The sequence below is a fragment of the Pelophylax lessonae genome (genome assembly GCF_965119305.1).
Source record: "Pelophylax lessonae genome assembly, chromosome: 1".
Taxonomy (NCBI): domain Eukaryota; kingdom Metazoa; phylum Chordata; class Amphibia; order Anura; family Ranidae; genus Pelophylax; species Pelophylax lessonae.
The window spans coordinates 408,290,189-408,306,114 of record NC_138768.1 but is presented as its reverse complement, the minus strand read 5'-3'; the positions used below and the strand labels follow the sequence as shown (position 1 = coordinate 408,306,114).

The window sequence follows — 15,926 nt, the reverse complement described above, 5'->3', positions numbered from 1 at the left end:
GAATGGATGTCAGGTATAGAATTCTTTATCTGTAACATGACAGCCATGATTATGCAAAATAAGCCAGTTGGTATGTGTTCCCAGAAATGTCTGTGTAGTATTTGTCTATATGTTGTTACATACAACATAAAGCCATACACAGATTTAAAAAAATGATTCAACAAAATGTTCCCAATAAAACTATTGAAATGTTACTTTCAATAATGAGATTTGACAACTAATAGAAATTGAAAATGGACTTGGTTGGAAAATGATTCTTTTGCAGTCAAGGCAGTCCTTTTCAAGATATGTTATCATTATAGTGATCGTTTAGAGTAGATATTGGTTGCCAGTTCTAAAAAAGAAATTTGGTAACCTTCAAAGGCAAAAACCATAGTAAACAATGACCAATCACCATAGAAATCATACATGTCACATAAGAACAATTACAGTATGTTACTATCATTAACTTGGATATCACTTGAGCAAATACTTATAGTTGAATCTTATCTGTTTCTATGTATGAGATATTATGTGCTTCTATTTGTTTTTTTACAGTGACACTTCTGGTCAGCAAATGAACTTAATAATCATGAAATCTTTGGATGCTTTGGAAAGCTGTTGTTTTGATGCCAGCCTGGATTATAAGTATGTAATAGGTACAATGTATGTAGATTTGTGGATTTAGTTCACTGATTGTAAAGCATCAGAGTATTGTTTTTCTGTTGACAGACAAAAATTGTACAATTGTAGCATCAACATTAATGAATTGCATATTATAATATAAATAATATAGAAGTGTGAACTGTTCCAAGATAATGACAAAAAGAAGTCAATGTTATTAGTAATTGATAATAAGCACCATAGAGTGACAGATGCTACCTGTATGTTAACTGTCCCCTGCTTTACTATGCTGCCATAAAGGTTCCTATGCAAATGCCATCTTTAGGAAATTCAAAATTCACATATTTTCATCCCTTTGGACAGTGCTAAGGCCTCGCTATTGATTTCTTGAACACTGAATACCGTCACTTTTGGGAGGCGAGGCCAAGTACCCCCATACTGGCCTCATTCCCCTATTTAACCTATTAAAGTCTTCCGAAACTCTGACTTTCAGGGTTAAGTTTGCACACAATTTAAAGTGGTTCTAAAGTCAGTGAATAGCATTACTGCAAGCCCCTCTGATTGATTAAATAATGTATAATACACAGTGCTAATGTTTTTTAAAAATGATGCCACTAAATACCTTAGTTCAGAGCGCCACTGCGCCAATGGAGAAAACTATCATCTGTTGCATCATTTGTTGCTAGGTATTTTAGCTTTTTTAGCTTTTCCCTTCGCTTTTATTTCTTTTTTTAAATATTATTATTCATTTATTATTATTTTTTTATTTTCATTTGGGTAAGGGGTTAGAGTTAATGTTAGGTTAGGGTTAGGATTAGGAGTTGCGGTTAGGATTCGGGCTTAGGCTGTCACATATCTTGGTTGGAGGCTGAGTTAAGGACAGGGCTTTCCCTGTGGCTCTGGTCCGAGCACCCCTGAGCACAGAGTTACAAGGCTCAAAGAAGCACAAGTGTCAATAGCTTGATAGCAGGTGACTTCCACAGTCAGGGACATAGACAAGATGAGCTGCAGTCATTCAAGGTAAGACAACAGGGTGGTAAGGAGGCGCCTACGTGTCAGTGCACACTGGATATTAGCCTGAGCTCGTCTGTGTGTGGGTAAACATGCACGAGCATTAGCTATTTGGAAATGAGCATTACTGTAGCTGCAAAAGAATTAGCATTAGCTGTATGAGAATTAGTATTAGCTGAACTAGCTTCCTGACATGGGGTTATTTTTATTTTTTTTATTAGGGTTAGGGTGTTATTCTAACAAAATATATAAGTAAAGTGTATCACAGTGAACAATACTAAATAAATAGTAGATAATAAAAAGTGACACAGTGCTCAACAAATCCCACAACACAATCCCAAAAAATGAATCGATCTCTTCCAGGATGTTTCCCACCAAGAAGTCATCTGTGAACTTGTGAATCCCTTCTCCACCGACATTCACATGCACAGGACACTCACCAGATCGGTATGACCCCCATTACAGGTAGTCTAACACAGCAGAGGTAAAATTCCACAGTCCTGGGAGAGCCTCTCAGTACAGGTGCATATACTTGGGGTATAGTATGGTTAAAAAAAGCAGAGATAGGCCTCTCATAGCGTAATATATCAAAACGGTTTATTAAAGTAATTAGAATTCCACTCACAATGAATGAACGTTATCAGGCATTTTAAAATAGCAGGGGACGCCGATCTGCGCTCCACCTGTGTTCCAAACAGCAGAAGTGACATATCGCGTCCTGTTCCCACCCAATGCGTTTTGTCAGTAAACAATTACTTTTGGCACGATGTCTCCTATTTTAAACAAATAAGGGCCATGGCAATGGGTGCAAAATATGCACCCAGCACCGCAAATATATTGTTGAGCTAGTGGGAGGAAAATTAGATTTTTCGGAGACAGCAACCTGAGATGATTCTCTACAAAAGTTATGTTGATGATCTCACAATTCTATGGACTGGGTCGGAAGAGAGTCTGACCCATTTCATAGAAAGGATCAATAACATATATGGTCTCAAGTTTACAACAAATAGGGACAAACATGTAGTTAATTTCCTTGATTTGGTGTTGGCCAAACAGGATGGTTCTATTAACACAAAAACATTCTTCAAAGAGACAAATAGGAATAGCTATATCCCAACTGCTAGTTGCCACCATCCTAAATGGGTGGGGGGTACGCCAAAAGGCCAATGAATGCGTATCAGGCGAAATTGTAAATGCATAGAAGATTATGTTGAACAATCCAATATATTAGTGAATAGGTTCAAAGAAAAAGGCTATGACCATAATACTCTGGTGGCCATTCAAAATAAGGGCAAAAAGGATTGATAGAAAGGAATTGATAGCCAAAAAGGCCAAAAAGGTTGGTAATATAGGACAAGTTGCCTTTCTCACTAATTTTAATCGTGATTACAAGCCATTCGAACATATTATTCGTAAACACTGGCCAATTATGTTGAGTGACAAAACTCTGAACACTGTCTTAAGAGAAAACACAATTCATATATTGTTGGGCCAATAATTTGAGAAACAGTCTAGCTCCTAATATTCCTGATCCACCGAAGAAAAAAGCAATGTTTTTCGACTAAACTGGCTTTTTTTTATTGTATAAGATGTAAAGCATGTAGTACTATGAAAAATAAAACCAGGAAGGTAACTTCACTTGCGTCCAGTAGCACACGGAAAACCTATAAGATAAAGAAATGTATCACATGGCGGTCTACCCATGTAACTTGCCTAATTATCTGTCCATGTGGGTTACAGTACATTGGTCCTACCACTAGGAAATTGGGGATCAAGCTAAGTGAACATGTAAACAACATAATTAAGGGTTTTCCAAAAACTAATATCTAATCATTTTAGGATTCATCATAATAGAGACCCTAGCCACATGGTCTTCTATGGTATGGATAGGATAGAGCAGCATTGGAGGGGGGAAATATGACCCTAAAACGAAAAGGAATGGATTTTTGAGATGAATACAGTATATCCTAGGAGTATGAATATAGACATCGATTTAAATTGTTTTATTTTGAATCATTACATTTTTAATGTATTACGCTTCACATTTATAATGTTTTTAATTTAATTTTATTTGTTGTCATATATTTATTTAGTTTATTATACATATTATATTTTTATTGGAAATAGTCCAGTTAGATTCATTCCCATGGGATGGTCTGGTATTGTGTGGTAACACGTTAATACATGACCTAATCACTAGAGGGCAATATTCTGGCCTTAGGTTTAATTAATTAGTGAGTTGCCTATTACAATAGATGGTAAGCTTTTGGGTGTACTACACTACCATAGCTCACTGCTAGGGGCCTTTGGCTAAATATAAATCTATAATTTGGCTTATAATTTAACTAATTTAATCAATATGTTGTAATAAAAATAGAGCCATAATTGAGAAGTCCGTATGGTTCGTTTATATATAACAATGCCGATTGGTCCTGAAGGATTGAAGTAGATTGGATCATCATGCAGCGGTCGTGTATATAAGTCATGCTGAGGTGGCATACGTGATCATGTGACCCTGATGACGTCAGACATTTACCGAGGAACGCTCAGGGTGGGACCAGGACGCGATACGTCACTTACGTTGTTTGGAAGGCAGGTGGAGCACAGAGCGGCGTCCCCTGCTTTTTTAAAATGCCTAAGAACATTCATTTATTGTAAGTGGAATATTAATTACTTTAATAAACCGTTTTGATATATTACGCTATGAGAGGCCATGAGAGGCCTATCTCTACTTTTTTTAACCATACTATACCCTGAGTATATGCACCCGTACTGAAAGGCTCTCCCTGGAGGATTGTGGAATATTACCTCTGCTGTGTTAGACTACCTGTAATGGGGGTCATACCGATCTGGTGAGGCGATCAGGACGTGCATGCTAATGTCGGTGGAGAAGGGATTTACAAGTTTACGGGTGACTTCTTGGTGGGAAACATCCTGGAAGAGCTTGATTACATTTTTGGGATTGTGTTGTGGGATTTGTTGAGCACTGTGTCACTTTTTATTATTTATTTAGCATTGTCCTCTGTGAGCGCAGTCAATTTTACTTATATATTTTGTTTGCTAAACTTTTAGAGCCGGTTCACATTAGCGCGACACGACTCCTTACTACTTCGGGGGCGACTTGTGCATTACAATGCACCACGACTTCGGAGCGACTTGCAGGGACTTCACATAATGGAAGTCTATGCAAGTCGCCCCGAAATAGTACAGGACCCTTTTTCTAAGTCGGAGCGACTTGTCGCTCCTATTAGAATGGGTCCTGTCAATGGACCGCGAGGGAGCGCGACTTGTCAGGGTGACAAGTCGCCTGACAAGTCGCGCTAATGTGAACCGGCTCTTATGCTTTATGACGTGCTGCCACATTATAATAGTTTAATTACTGTGATTTTGAAATTAATCCTCTGCGCAAGTGTGGGCGTGTTTATCACCTTATTCATTAATTTGTTAATACTAATACAGCTACTAATAATAATAATACATGAATAAATAAATGTAAATTAAATACACAAATAAAAATAATCATAAATAATAAATTCAATAAATAAATACTAAGTAGTAAATAAAAAAATTACCCCTAACCCTTAAAAAAAAAAAAAAAGTAATAACTAAGCACCCTAACAACAACTAAATAAATTCCTAATAATCTTATTATTAATATTATTCATATTTATTTTTCTTGTTCCGGGTTGGGTGATTATTATTATTTATAATAATTTATTTAAGTTTCTGGGTTAATTATCATTTATTTATGTGTTATTACATATTATTAATTTATTTTATTTATTAATGCTGATTTTTAGTTATTTGTAAATTTCGTTTACATTTATTCATATATTATTGCTATTTTATGTTTTAGAATTTTTAATTTGAGCAGAAAATCGCGCACAAATGCGTGACAAAGCATGCAAATGCGCACAAAAACGGGCAAATGGCATGTTTCTATTGATTTCTTTGGGCATACAAATGAGCCAAAAAAGGCTCAAATCTGCCCGATTCAAGCTACAAAAAGAGCTTGAGAACTTTTTTTGAGCTTCGGGCATTTGGCTTCAGGCAAGATGGGAACCAACTTCATAGAGAATAACTTGTTTTTTTTTTTTTTTTTTCTCCTCCAGGGTTTTGGGGCTTTGAGCCTTAAGCTACAAAACGCTGAGGTATGAAAGGGGCCTAAGGCCCCTTTCACACTTGTGCAACCTAAAAGTTGTGCGATTTTGCTGCGATTTTTTTTTTTTTTTTTTTTGCCGTAATTTTGACTGGACTTGATGGCATGTCTATGTCTGTGGACCTCATAATGCATTAAAATCAGCCCAAAGTAGTGCAGGGACTACTTTGAAGTCGTTGCGACTTGAAGTCATACAGATACGAACGGTACCCATTAGAAATCATGGAGTACAACTTGTCATGCGACTTTGCAGTCCCAAATCACAGGACAAGTCGCACAAGTGTGAAAGGGGCCTTTTTGTACAGTCAGTGAAGTTATTTTCTATACAGTGTAGTTGCTTCTTTTTTTTTTTTTGTTCTAATCTGCTTGGAAGCTCCTTTATACTGGTCTTTGCTTTAATAAAGGACATAATGTTTTCTTTTAAATGTATACCTAATAACTGGCTGATAAATTTTTTACCATTCTTGCTCTGTTAGGCTCTGCTGTACTGCCCTCTTCTGGTCATTTCCTGAATGGTCGCATTAAGTTTGTTTCTTTGTTCACTGCCTGGTAATATTTATTTGTTTCCAGATTTAAAATGATCTATATGCTACACTAGTCAAATAAGGTGATGTTGTATAGAAGAAGTTCTACTGCAAAAAGTAATAATTAGGATTGAGTAGTGCATCTTTTCTTTATAAAACCACAATTTTTATAGAACTCATATATGCTTAAGATTTGGCTTAAAGGCTTTTGCCAGTAAACAAAAACAAAACCAAAAAAAATTTAAGAACACACACACACACACACACACACATATATATATATATATATATATATATATATTATTATTATTATTATTATTATCAGCGCCTCTGCACTGAGAACTGAGCGATTGAACACTGCCGATCGCTCAGTTCTGACAGCTCCCCGAGCAGAGAGCTGGTGACTGTCAGTCAGCAGCTCTCCGCTCTGCTCCCTCCTCGCTCATTGGAGCTCTGGGCTGTGGGAGGGCTAAGAGCGGGCGGCTTGCTGAGAGACTGACCCGGGTGTCGGTCCCGACTCCGTGGTCGTGATGACGTGGTGCCTGGACTGACATCTGTGATGTCTCAGCTGAAAACGGGTCATAGGAGTGCAGAACGATCTGCACTTCTGTCACCCATAGGAGATGTACAGCCAAACAAGCTTTTGCTGTACATCTCCTTTAATATGGTTTAGGCTTTAAAGGTTATATGTTTTTAGGCTGATGTTTTATCATTATTATACTATAAACAAACAATGTTTGCTTATTTGTAAAACAATTTACTACAGATCAAATTATTCTCAGAACACTCTGGGTTAAAGGAATAGAATAGCAGAAGCTACCTGCCTTCCTTAAAGTGATTGTAAAGTCTTGTTTTTTTAAAGAAAAAAAACCAACCTGTTATACTTACCTCCTCTGTGAAGTGGATTTGCACAGAGCAGCCCAGATCCTCCTCTTCTCGGGTCCCTCTTCTCTGCTCCTGGTCCCCCCTCCTATCGAGTGCCCCCACAGCATGCAGGTTGCTATGATGGCACCCGAGCCGAGCTTCAGCTCCGTGTGTCCATTCAAACACGGAGCTGCTGATTAGCCCCACTCACCCTCTCTCCTGATTGGCTTACTGACTTTGACAGCTACGGGAGCCAGTGGCGCCACGGCTGTATCTCAGCCAATCAGGAGGTAGAGTCCCAGGATGGACGAGGGACTCGTGTACACCACTGGACAGAGAGGGGGCTCAGGTAAGTATTAGAGGTGCTGGGGGGGGGGGGCTGCTACACACAGAAGGCTTTTTTATCTTCATGAATAGAATACCAGAAGATAAAAAAAAAACCTTCCTGAATTTACAAATCCTTTAAGTGGGAGATGGGTGAGTTATTGAACTGTGTAAACTTCTTCTTCTTCTTTTTTTTTTTTTTATATACAACAAATGGCTTTCCTAACTGGATAGAGGTGCTACATAATACTTTTATGAAATATTTCATGCATGAGCAAAAAAAAAAAAAACAGTTTTAGCCCAAAATATTTTCTCTTTTTTGAAGAAAATCTGTCATGTCCCTACCTCTTCTTTTGAAAACTTGTTGTGGGACTTCACTTACAGTATGGCGGTTCAGTATCTTTACCAGAGGCAGCCAAGCAACTAACATTTTCAGAAGTATATTCTCTTGTGATGATTGTACTGTAAATTATGTATTTGTCAACAGCATTGGCTGCATTCTTGGAGTGGGCCTTGTTCTTTGCTTCATGAGTCAGAGCAGCCAGACAGATAATCGTGTCCATGTCTCAGCCACACTCCGTAAGATGTATGAATGTCTGGAGAACAGTGGTGACCAGAGCCGATCTGTACAAGAGGTATGACACTATCACTGGGATACAGAAGTTTGTCTCTGGCCAATAAATGTGTTAAAGTTACAGTGCAGTCAAATTTGAACATAAAGTCCTGAAATGCATACAGTGCAGGAAGCACAGCCTACTTCCTGTACCTGGTGAGTACTTCAGATTTTCATCTAGGCATTGCTGTGGAGCAATAATCCACCCTGCTGCCATTTGTGCGTAATCTAATGATCTGAGGACATTTGCCTGTGATGCAGAAGAAGAGATTCCCAAACAGACTGTGTAATCCTTGTTTCACCTTGCTTAGCTTTAGTGCCGGTTCACATTAGTGTGATCACAGAGATCATATGTAATTCGGAGCCCACTGCTCCTAAAATTACATGCGATCTCTGTGCGGTGCAAACTCAGCCACACAGTTTGTATAGCTGAATTTGCACCGCAATCGCACATGACCCTTTTTTTGGTCCGGAGCAGAATTGGATAGCGTGGTGGTTCACACTAGTGCGATCCGATTCTGTGCGAACTTTCAGATCGCACTGCGATATGCGATCTGATCTGGGGGTGTCGTTAACTTTTAATTGACACCCCCAGCCTATCGCATATGGCAGTGTGAACTGCCAGGGGTCCGGATGCGAAACGGGAACACGCTGTATATTCGCAGCGTTCCCGCATCGCACAAATGTGAACCTTCACTTAGTGTGTTAAATCTCAGGCAAATATACAGTAAATTACCAAATCACGTGTATTTCCCAGACTAAGCACATTTGTAACATCTTTTTAGTTATCCAATTTGCAACAAAATGTATTTTTTTTTTCTGAAGAGAACATAGTAATCGTTTTCTTTCAGACACATTGGGGGAATTACCATTTATACATGCGCCACAACTTATACGCAGAAATGACCTGGCCAAACATGGATCTAAATTTGCTCAATTCAGCAGAAAGCAGACAAATTTGAATCCATATATGGGCAGGCTAGTTGTGTACACAAGTTAATCTGTTGATTGACTTGTGTACAACCAGCCTTTCATTTTTTTTCCTCCAAATGATCAGTGCCGCCAGCTGTAGCTGGCAACGCTGATCATTGTATTCTGATGGCACGGAAAGGCTTCCTTGCTGTCAGAATACATTACCACAGTGGGAGGGATTCTGCCATCCACATCGAATGTGTGGACGGGGGAATTGAAGCAATTTCTTTAGTTCAACTCCATGGTTAAGCAAAAAAAAACAATGCCTAGTGTATGGGCTAGCGACACACAAGAGCAGCGTTCACAACAAAGGAGACTCCTGACAAATCTGAAGTGGAGTCTTTTCACTGGGTGCACAAGCTTAGAGGATCTCCATCTGTTGTAACAGGTATTCAGAAGAAAAGGTATCCGGCAGCTCCAGAAACCAGTAAAATGAATAGTCTTTGCTGCCACATATAGGTGGATAAAAACAGCTTACATGTTTCGGCACAATATAATGTTTTCTGGATGGGTGATGTTTCGCATTTTTTGGTACTTCCTTTCCCCAGAATGGGTCACATAGCATGTTATTACTATCTAGTGCTGCTTTTTTCTCTGTCCACTGATTAGACTTGATTTTATGTTATTGATTCATTCTTTTATTGTATTATCCACCCTCAAATGAGGAGTGTAGTGTCTATACATCCACATGGCAGTACAAGAACATGGCAGTACAATGTCAGTGACTCTGTAAATGGGATAAAAAGCTGAAGAGAGCAAAGCAATAAAGAAGGCAGGGGCTTGCAGGTCAACATTTTCCTATACAGACTGGGCTGTTTGCACATGAAATGCCATTCAAGATCGCAATCATTCTATAGCAGATAGAAAATTGTTCTTGGAGGAGGATGACTGGACTTTGATGCAGCCAGATAAGGTGTCAGGTGCCATGTTTTACACTATGGTATGCTCTCTGTTACTTCCTATGGTATATCCATATTCTGCCATGCTGCAAGGTATCGTTTGATGTGTTGGGATGAGTGACCAGTAATCCCCTTACCTGCAATTGGTGCCCTATTGGATACATTGAGTGTGACTGACCCTTGAGGTCGAGTGGTTCCGGTAAGCTGATTCACTTACTGCTGGAGGATTATTGCACCCGGTGGTGGATAAATACCAGTTCACAGTTTTTAATCAAGATTCACACTGAGGATTCTACATTTGGACTATCACTGTTGTTTAATTCACTGTGGTTCTCTATATTGCTCACTTAGCAATTTGTGACTGTCATGTGTACACATATTTCATTTTTTTAGCGCAACTATTATTTGTATTTTTGTTTTGGTTGGGGGATATCTCACTGTATAGTTGCAGCTTGTTCTAATATTATTTTATCAAGTTTAGCGCAGTTATTTTTCCCTTTTGCACATAGTGTCTCTACATGTTTGTCTTTCATTTGTAAAAACATACTGTGATCAAGGCTTTGTGCCGAAACATGTAAGCTGTTTTTGTCCCCTTATATGTAGCAATAAATGTTCTTCGTTTTACTGGATTCTGGAGTTTCTGGCTTCGGTTTCTTCTGAATAGTGTATGGGCTACTTTAGGTTTCTCCCAACTGTCAGTGCAAGCTTTGCAACTTTCCTACTAGGATTGGCTGCATCTTTAGCAGTTCTTTCCCCTTAGACCTGGCCTTTTATTATCAACACTTTCTTTTCGTTCCCCCTGTCTGCAGCCTTTTTCCCAGAATCTACAAATCACTCCCTTCTGTTTGCATTGTGATACTACTTATGCACTTCTTCAGCATCACATTTTCTCTACACATGAAGTATGCATTGCAGTGATGACATTTTCTTAGGGCAAGTTTCCTGATGGTGACAACAGTGGACAATACCTGTCTGATGTGCTTTGAAACAGTCACTTGTAATCTCCATCGTGAGCTTGTGAAAGCGTGACATCCCTGTAGAACAATTGAGAAACTGTGACAGAGGGTTGTCACCCTATTGCAGGAAGTACCTAATCAAAGACCTTATAGTACAAGATTTCTAGGTCTGTTTTAATAAAAGGTGCAAACTTAAAAAAGTGTGATTTTTAATATTAATACCATGTTAATGATTTTAGTGACTGGGTTTACATTGTTATTTTTACATATTCTAGGTGCTGTCATACTCTCTTGCCTGTGTCTCAGTGTCCGCTTTTAGTGCTGGAATTGTTGGTGCAGATGAAGCCGAGGAACACATGAATAAACTAAGAACACTGACTGAACAAAACCAGCAGGTTAGTTTATACCCTGTGTATTTGAATATACACTCACCTGCTACTTTATTAGATGGGCTGCTCTAAATATTTCAAAAACTGCTGGAATTTTACACACAACCATCTCTAGGGTTTACAGAGAATGGTCCGAAAAAAGAGAAAAATTCCAGTGAGCAGCAGTTGTGTGAAGGATAATGCCTTGTTGATGTCAGAGGTCAGAGGAGAATGGGCAGACTGATTTGAGATGATAGAAAGGCCACAGTAATGCAAATAACCACTAGTTACAACCTAGGTATGCAGAATAAATCCCTGAATGCACAACACATCAAACCTTGAAGCAGATGGGCTACAGCAGCCTAAGACCACACCAGGTGTCACTCCTGTCAGCTAAGAACAAGAAACTGAGGCTACAATTCACACAGGCCCAACAAAATTGGACAACAGAAGATTGGAAAACCGTTGCCGTTGACTCATCAGAATGAGTCTCGATTTTTAGCTACAACATTCAGATAGTAGAGTTAGAATCTGGCGTAAACAACATGAAAGCATGAATCCATCTTGCCTTGTATCAATGGTTCAGGCTGGTGGTGGTGTAATGGTGTGGGGAATATTTTCTTGGCACACTTTTTGCCCCTTAGTAACACTTGAGCATCGCTTAAAGTGCCATGGCCTACCTGAGTATTGTTGCTGACCATGTCTTTTATGGCTACAGTGTACCCATCTGCTGATGGTTACTTCCAGCAGGATAATGCACCATGTCACAAAGCTTAAATCATCTCAATCTGGTTTCTTGAGCATGACAATGAGGTCACTGTACTCCAATGGTGTCCACAGTGACCAGATCTCAATCTAGTAGAGCACCTTTGGAATGTGGTGGAATGGGAGATTCGCATCATAGATGAGCAGCCGACAAATCTGCGGCAACTGCGTGATGCTATCATGTCAGTATGGACCAAAATCTCTGAGGAATGTTTCCAACACCTTGTTGAAACTATGCCTAAAGAATTAAGGTAATTCTGAAGGCAAAAGGGGTTCCAACCCAGCACTAGCAAAGTGTACCTAATAAAGTGGCCGGTGAGTGCATATCTATGCAAATATGTAATCCTGTTTAGTATTTTATAGACATAGATTTGTTTGTATTGAAGATTTTTTTTTTTTAGATTATTATTAAGTGTGTCCTAAAATTGTATCTGTAACCCTTAAACTCCTACAGACACCTGGTTTAGCTCTTGCGCTGGGAGCTATTGTTCATGGCTTGTCTGTATGTGGTCATGGGAAGGCAGAGGACCTGAACAACCGTTTGCTACCTGCCTGGATTAAGATCCTACTTACAGAGGTAAGTGCTAGTTTGCTATTCTGTAAACTCAAAAATCATGATAAATTGCTGTCTACATAAGCTTTCTATTGTCTTTCAGGGTTGTCCTACTATGCAACGCTTAGCTGCTCTTAATGGACTTGTGGCATTGGTAGGCTCTGAATCTGCACTCATACAAGTAAGTAATGAAATTTAGGCAACGAACTGAAGCAGGTCAGTTCACTGAATTGTGGAAATGTACAAAAGGGTAAAAAATGTGTTTGATAAAAAAAAAAAAAACAGCATAAATACTTGTGTTCAAACTTTGAAATTATTATGTGAATATGTTTATTGAACTTAGAAAATATGTTAAATAATACATGCAGTGTGATATACAGTATCTCGCAAAAGTGAGTACGCCCCTCACATTTATGTAAATACTTTATTATATCTTTTCATGTGACAACACTGAAGAAATTACACTTTGCTACAATGTAAAGTAGTGAGTGTACAGCTTGTATAACAGTGTAAATTTGCTGTCCCCTCAAAATAACTCAACACACAGCCATTAATGTCTAAACCGCTGGCAACAAAAGTGAGTACACTCCTAAGTAAAAATGTCAAAAATGGTGCCCAATTTGCCATTTTCCCTCCCCGGTATCATGTGACTCGTTAGTATTACAAGGTCTCAGGTGTGACTGGTGAGCAGGTGTGTTAAATTTGATGTTATCACTCTCTCATACTGGTCACTGGAAGTTCAACATAGCACCTCATGGCAAACAACTCTGAGGATCTGAAAAAAAGAATTGTTGCTCTACATAAAGATGACCTAGGCTATAAGAAGATTGCCAAGTCCCTGAAACTGAGCTGCAGCACGGTGGCCAAGACCATACAACGGTTTAACAGGACAGATTCCACTTTAACAGATTCGCCATGGTTGACCAAAGAAGTTGAGTGCACATACTCAGCGTCATATCCAGAGGTTGTCTTTGGGAAATAGATGTATGAGTGCTGCCAGCATTGCTGCAGAGGTTGAAGGGGTGGGGACTCAGTCTGCTAGTGCTCAGACCATACGCTGCACTGCATCAAGTTGGTCTGCATGGCTGTCATCCCAGAAGGAAGCCTCTTCTAAAGATGATGCAAAGAAAGTCCGCAAACAGTTCGCTGAAGATAAGCAGACTAAGGACATGGATTAATAGAACCATGTCCTGTGGTCTGATGAGACCAAGATAAACTTATTTAGTTCAGATGGTGTCAAGCGTGTGTGACGGCAACCAGGTGAGGAGTACAAAGACAAGTGTGTCTTGCCTACAGTCAAGCATGGTGGTGGGAGTGTCATGGTCTGGGGCTGCATGAGTGCTGCTGGCACTGGGGAGCTACAGTTCATTGAGGGAAACATGAATGCCAACATAAAACTGTGACATACTGAAGCAGAGCATTAACCCTTCCCTTCAGAGACTGGGCCGCAGGGCAGTATTCCAACATAACGATCCCAAACATGCCTCCAAGACGACCACTGCCTTGCTAAAGAAGCTGAGGGTAAAGGTGATAGACTGACCAAGCATGTCTCCAGACCTAAACCCTATTAAGCATCTGTGGGGCATCCTCAAATGGAAGGTAGAGGAGCGCAAGGTCTCTAACATCCACCAGCTCTGTGGTGTTGTCATGGAGGAGTGAAAGAGGACTCCAGAGGCAATCTGTGAAGCTCTGGTGAACTCCATGCCCAAGAGGGTTAAGGCAGTGCTGGAAAATAATGGTGGCCACACAAAATATTGACACTAATGAGTCACATGACACTGGGGAGGGAAAATGGCTAATTGAGCCCAATTTGGACATTTTCACTTAGGGGTGTACTCATTTTTGTTGCCAGCAGTTTAGACATTAATGACTGTATGTTGCGTTATTTTGAGGGGACAGCAAATTTACACTGTTATACAAGCTGTACACTCACTACTTTACATTGTAGCACAGTCTTAATTCTTTAGTGTTGTCACATGTAAAGATATAATAAAATATTTACAAAAATGTGAAGGGTGTACTCAATTTTGTGAGCAACAAATTTGAAGAAGTCTTGTACATTAAGCTGAACACTAGGCAAATATAAAAGACACAAATTATGGTGGCTCTGTAATCAAGAAGCCAGTCAGTTCATGTGCTGAGAGGAAGCATACTAATAGGAGATAAAATCAGAATGATAGAGAGATAAGTTTATCGCTGTACTGCTTCTCCTTCCTCTGCCCAAACACAGAAAGACAAAGACAGGTCTAGGACAACTTGGGCCCCGAAAATGTGTGTCAAATCAAGCTAGCTTTAAGAATGAGGAGAATAGTGGCAGAAGCTTTAATTGTGGGGGAAATCTCTGGATTAAAGGTGAATATTGCAGAAAAAGATAGTTTTCTTATTTTACCTTTTAACAGGCTATTCATTTTTATCTTGTTTAATTTTGGCTAAGTTAATGCTGCCCTTTATGTATTAATACACATATCCCTGTTCTGCTTCTCCTTTAAGGCTAGGTTCACACTGATGAGAATCGGATATGGCTTTCACCACATCCAATTTGCATCCAATTTGCATAACAGGAGAGTGTGACTGGCTCTCAAAGAAGCCGGTTCACACAGCTTCGTGTCGGCCATGGTCCGGTTTGCAGAAAAGTCCTGTGTGTCTTTGGCTCCTTTTCGGGTCTGAATTCAGGCAAAAATTCGGAGCTGATTCTTTCTCCCATGAAACTGAGAACAGGGACGCGCCGGACCCCCTGTTGTGAGCCACTCCGCAGCATGGGTTCCTGCCTTACTGTTCAGACAAAGACGCTGAGGTGGTTCCATTACAGCCTGGGATCAAAGAAAGTGGGTTGAATGGTACTGGCCGTCAGACTGATAATAGGGGCCATGCTTTTATGGCCTGTTCATTTTTTTATCTTGTTATCTTTGGCTGCAGTTCTAGTTGCTGATCGCCCCATGGTAGATTTACTGCTACAGGACGGCCACGCTGTGCAGAATCATATATATATATTGTGACAGGAAGTCAGGTAAATCTGGGAATGTAGTCACTGAGAGGAGACACATTCCCACCTGCTTTGAAAGTTCACTGATACTATAGGGTGTTGGCTGCAGAGAGAGCCAGCAGGAAGTTGAAAACCATTCAGCTGTTCAGAATGAGGAGATCAAGGACTCTATAATTTGTCCAGAGAAAATCTATTGAGTGCTGCCTCCTGTCGCTGTGTGAGCTGGGAAGAGGAGGACAGACATACGTGTACCTCCCGACGCCGTGTGGGCATGGGAGAAGGACTGCTGCCGCCTGTCGCCGTGTGGGCTGGGAGAGGGGGACAGTCGGATG

General features: G+C 39.8%; 1 protein-coding gene across 1 annotated transcript in view; it reads left to right on the top strand.

Annotated features, from left to right (window-relative positions):
• The window catches only part of FOCAD (focadhesin), a 333,165-nt gene that overhangs the window by 272,531 nt on the left and 44,708 nt on the right, over nt 1-15,926 (top strand). The window contains exons 28-32 of the mRNA XM_082243972.1: nt 538-627; nt 7,973-8,120; nt 11,201-11,320; nt 12,513-12,635; nt 12,715-12,792. Of these exons, the coding sequence (XP_082100098.1) occupies nt 538-627; nt 7,973-8,120; nt 11,201-11,320; nt 12,513-12,635; nt 12,715-12,792 (559 nt within the window). The remainder of the gene's footprint in view (nt 1-537; nt 628-7,972; nt 8,121-11,200; nt 11,321-12,512; nt 12,636-12,714; nt 12,793-15,926) is intronic.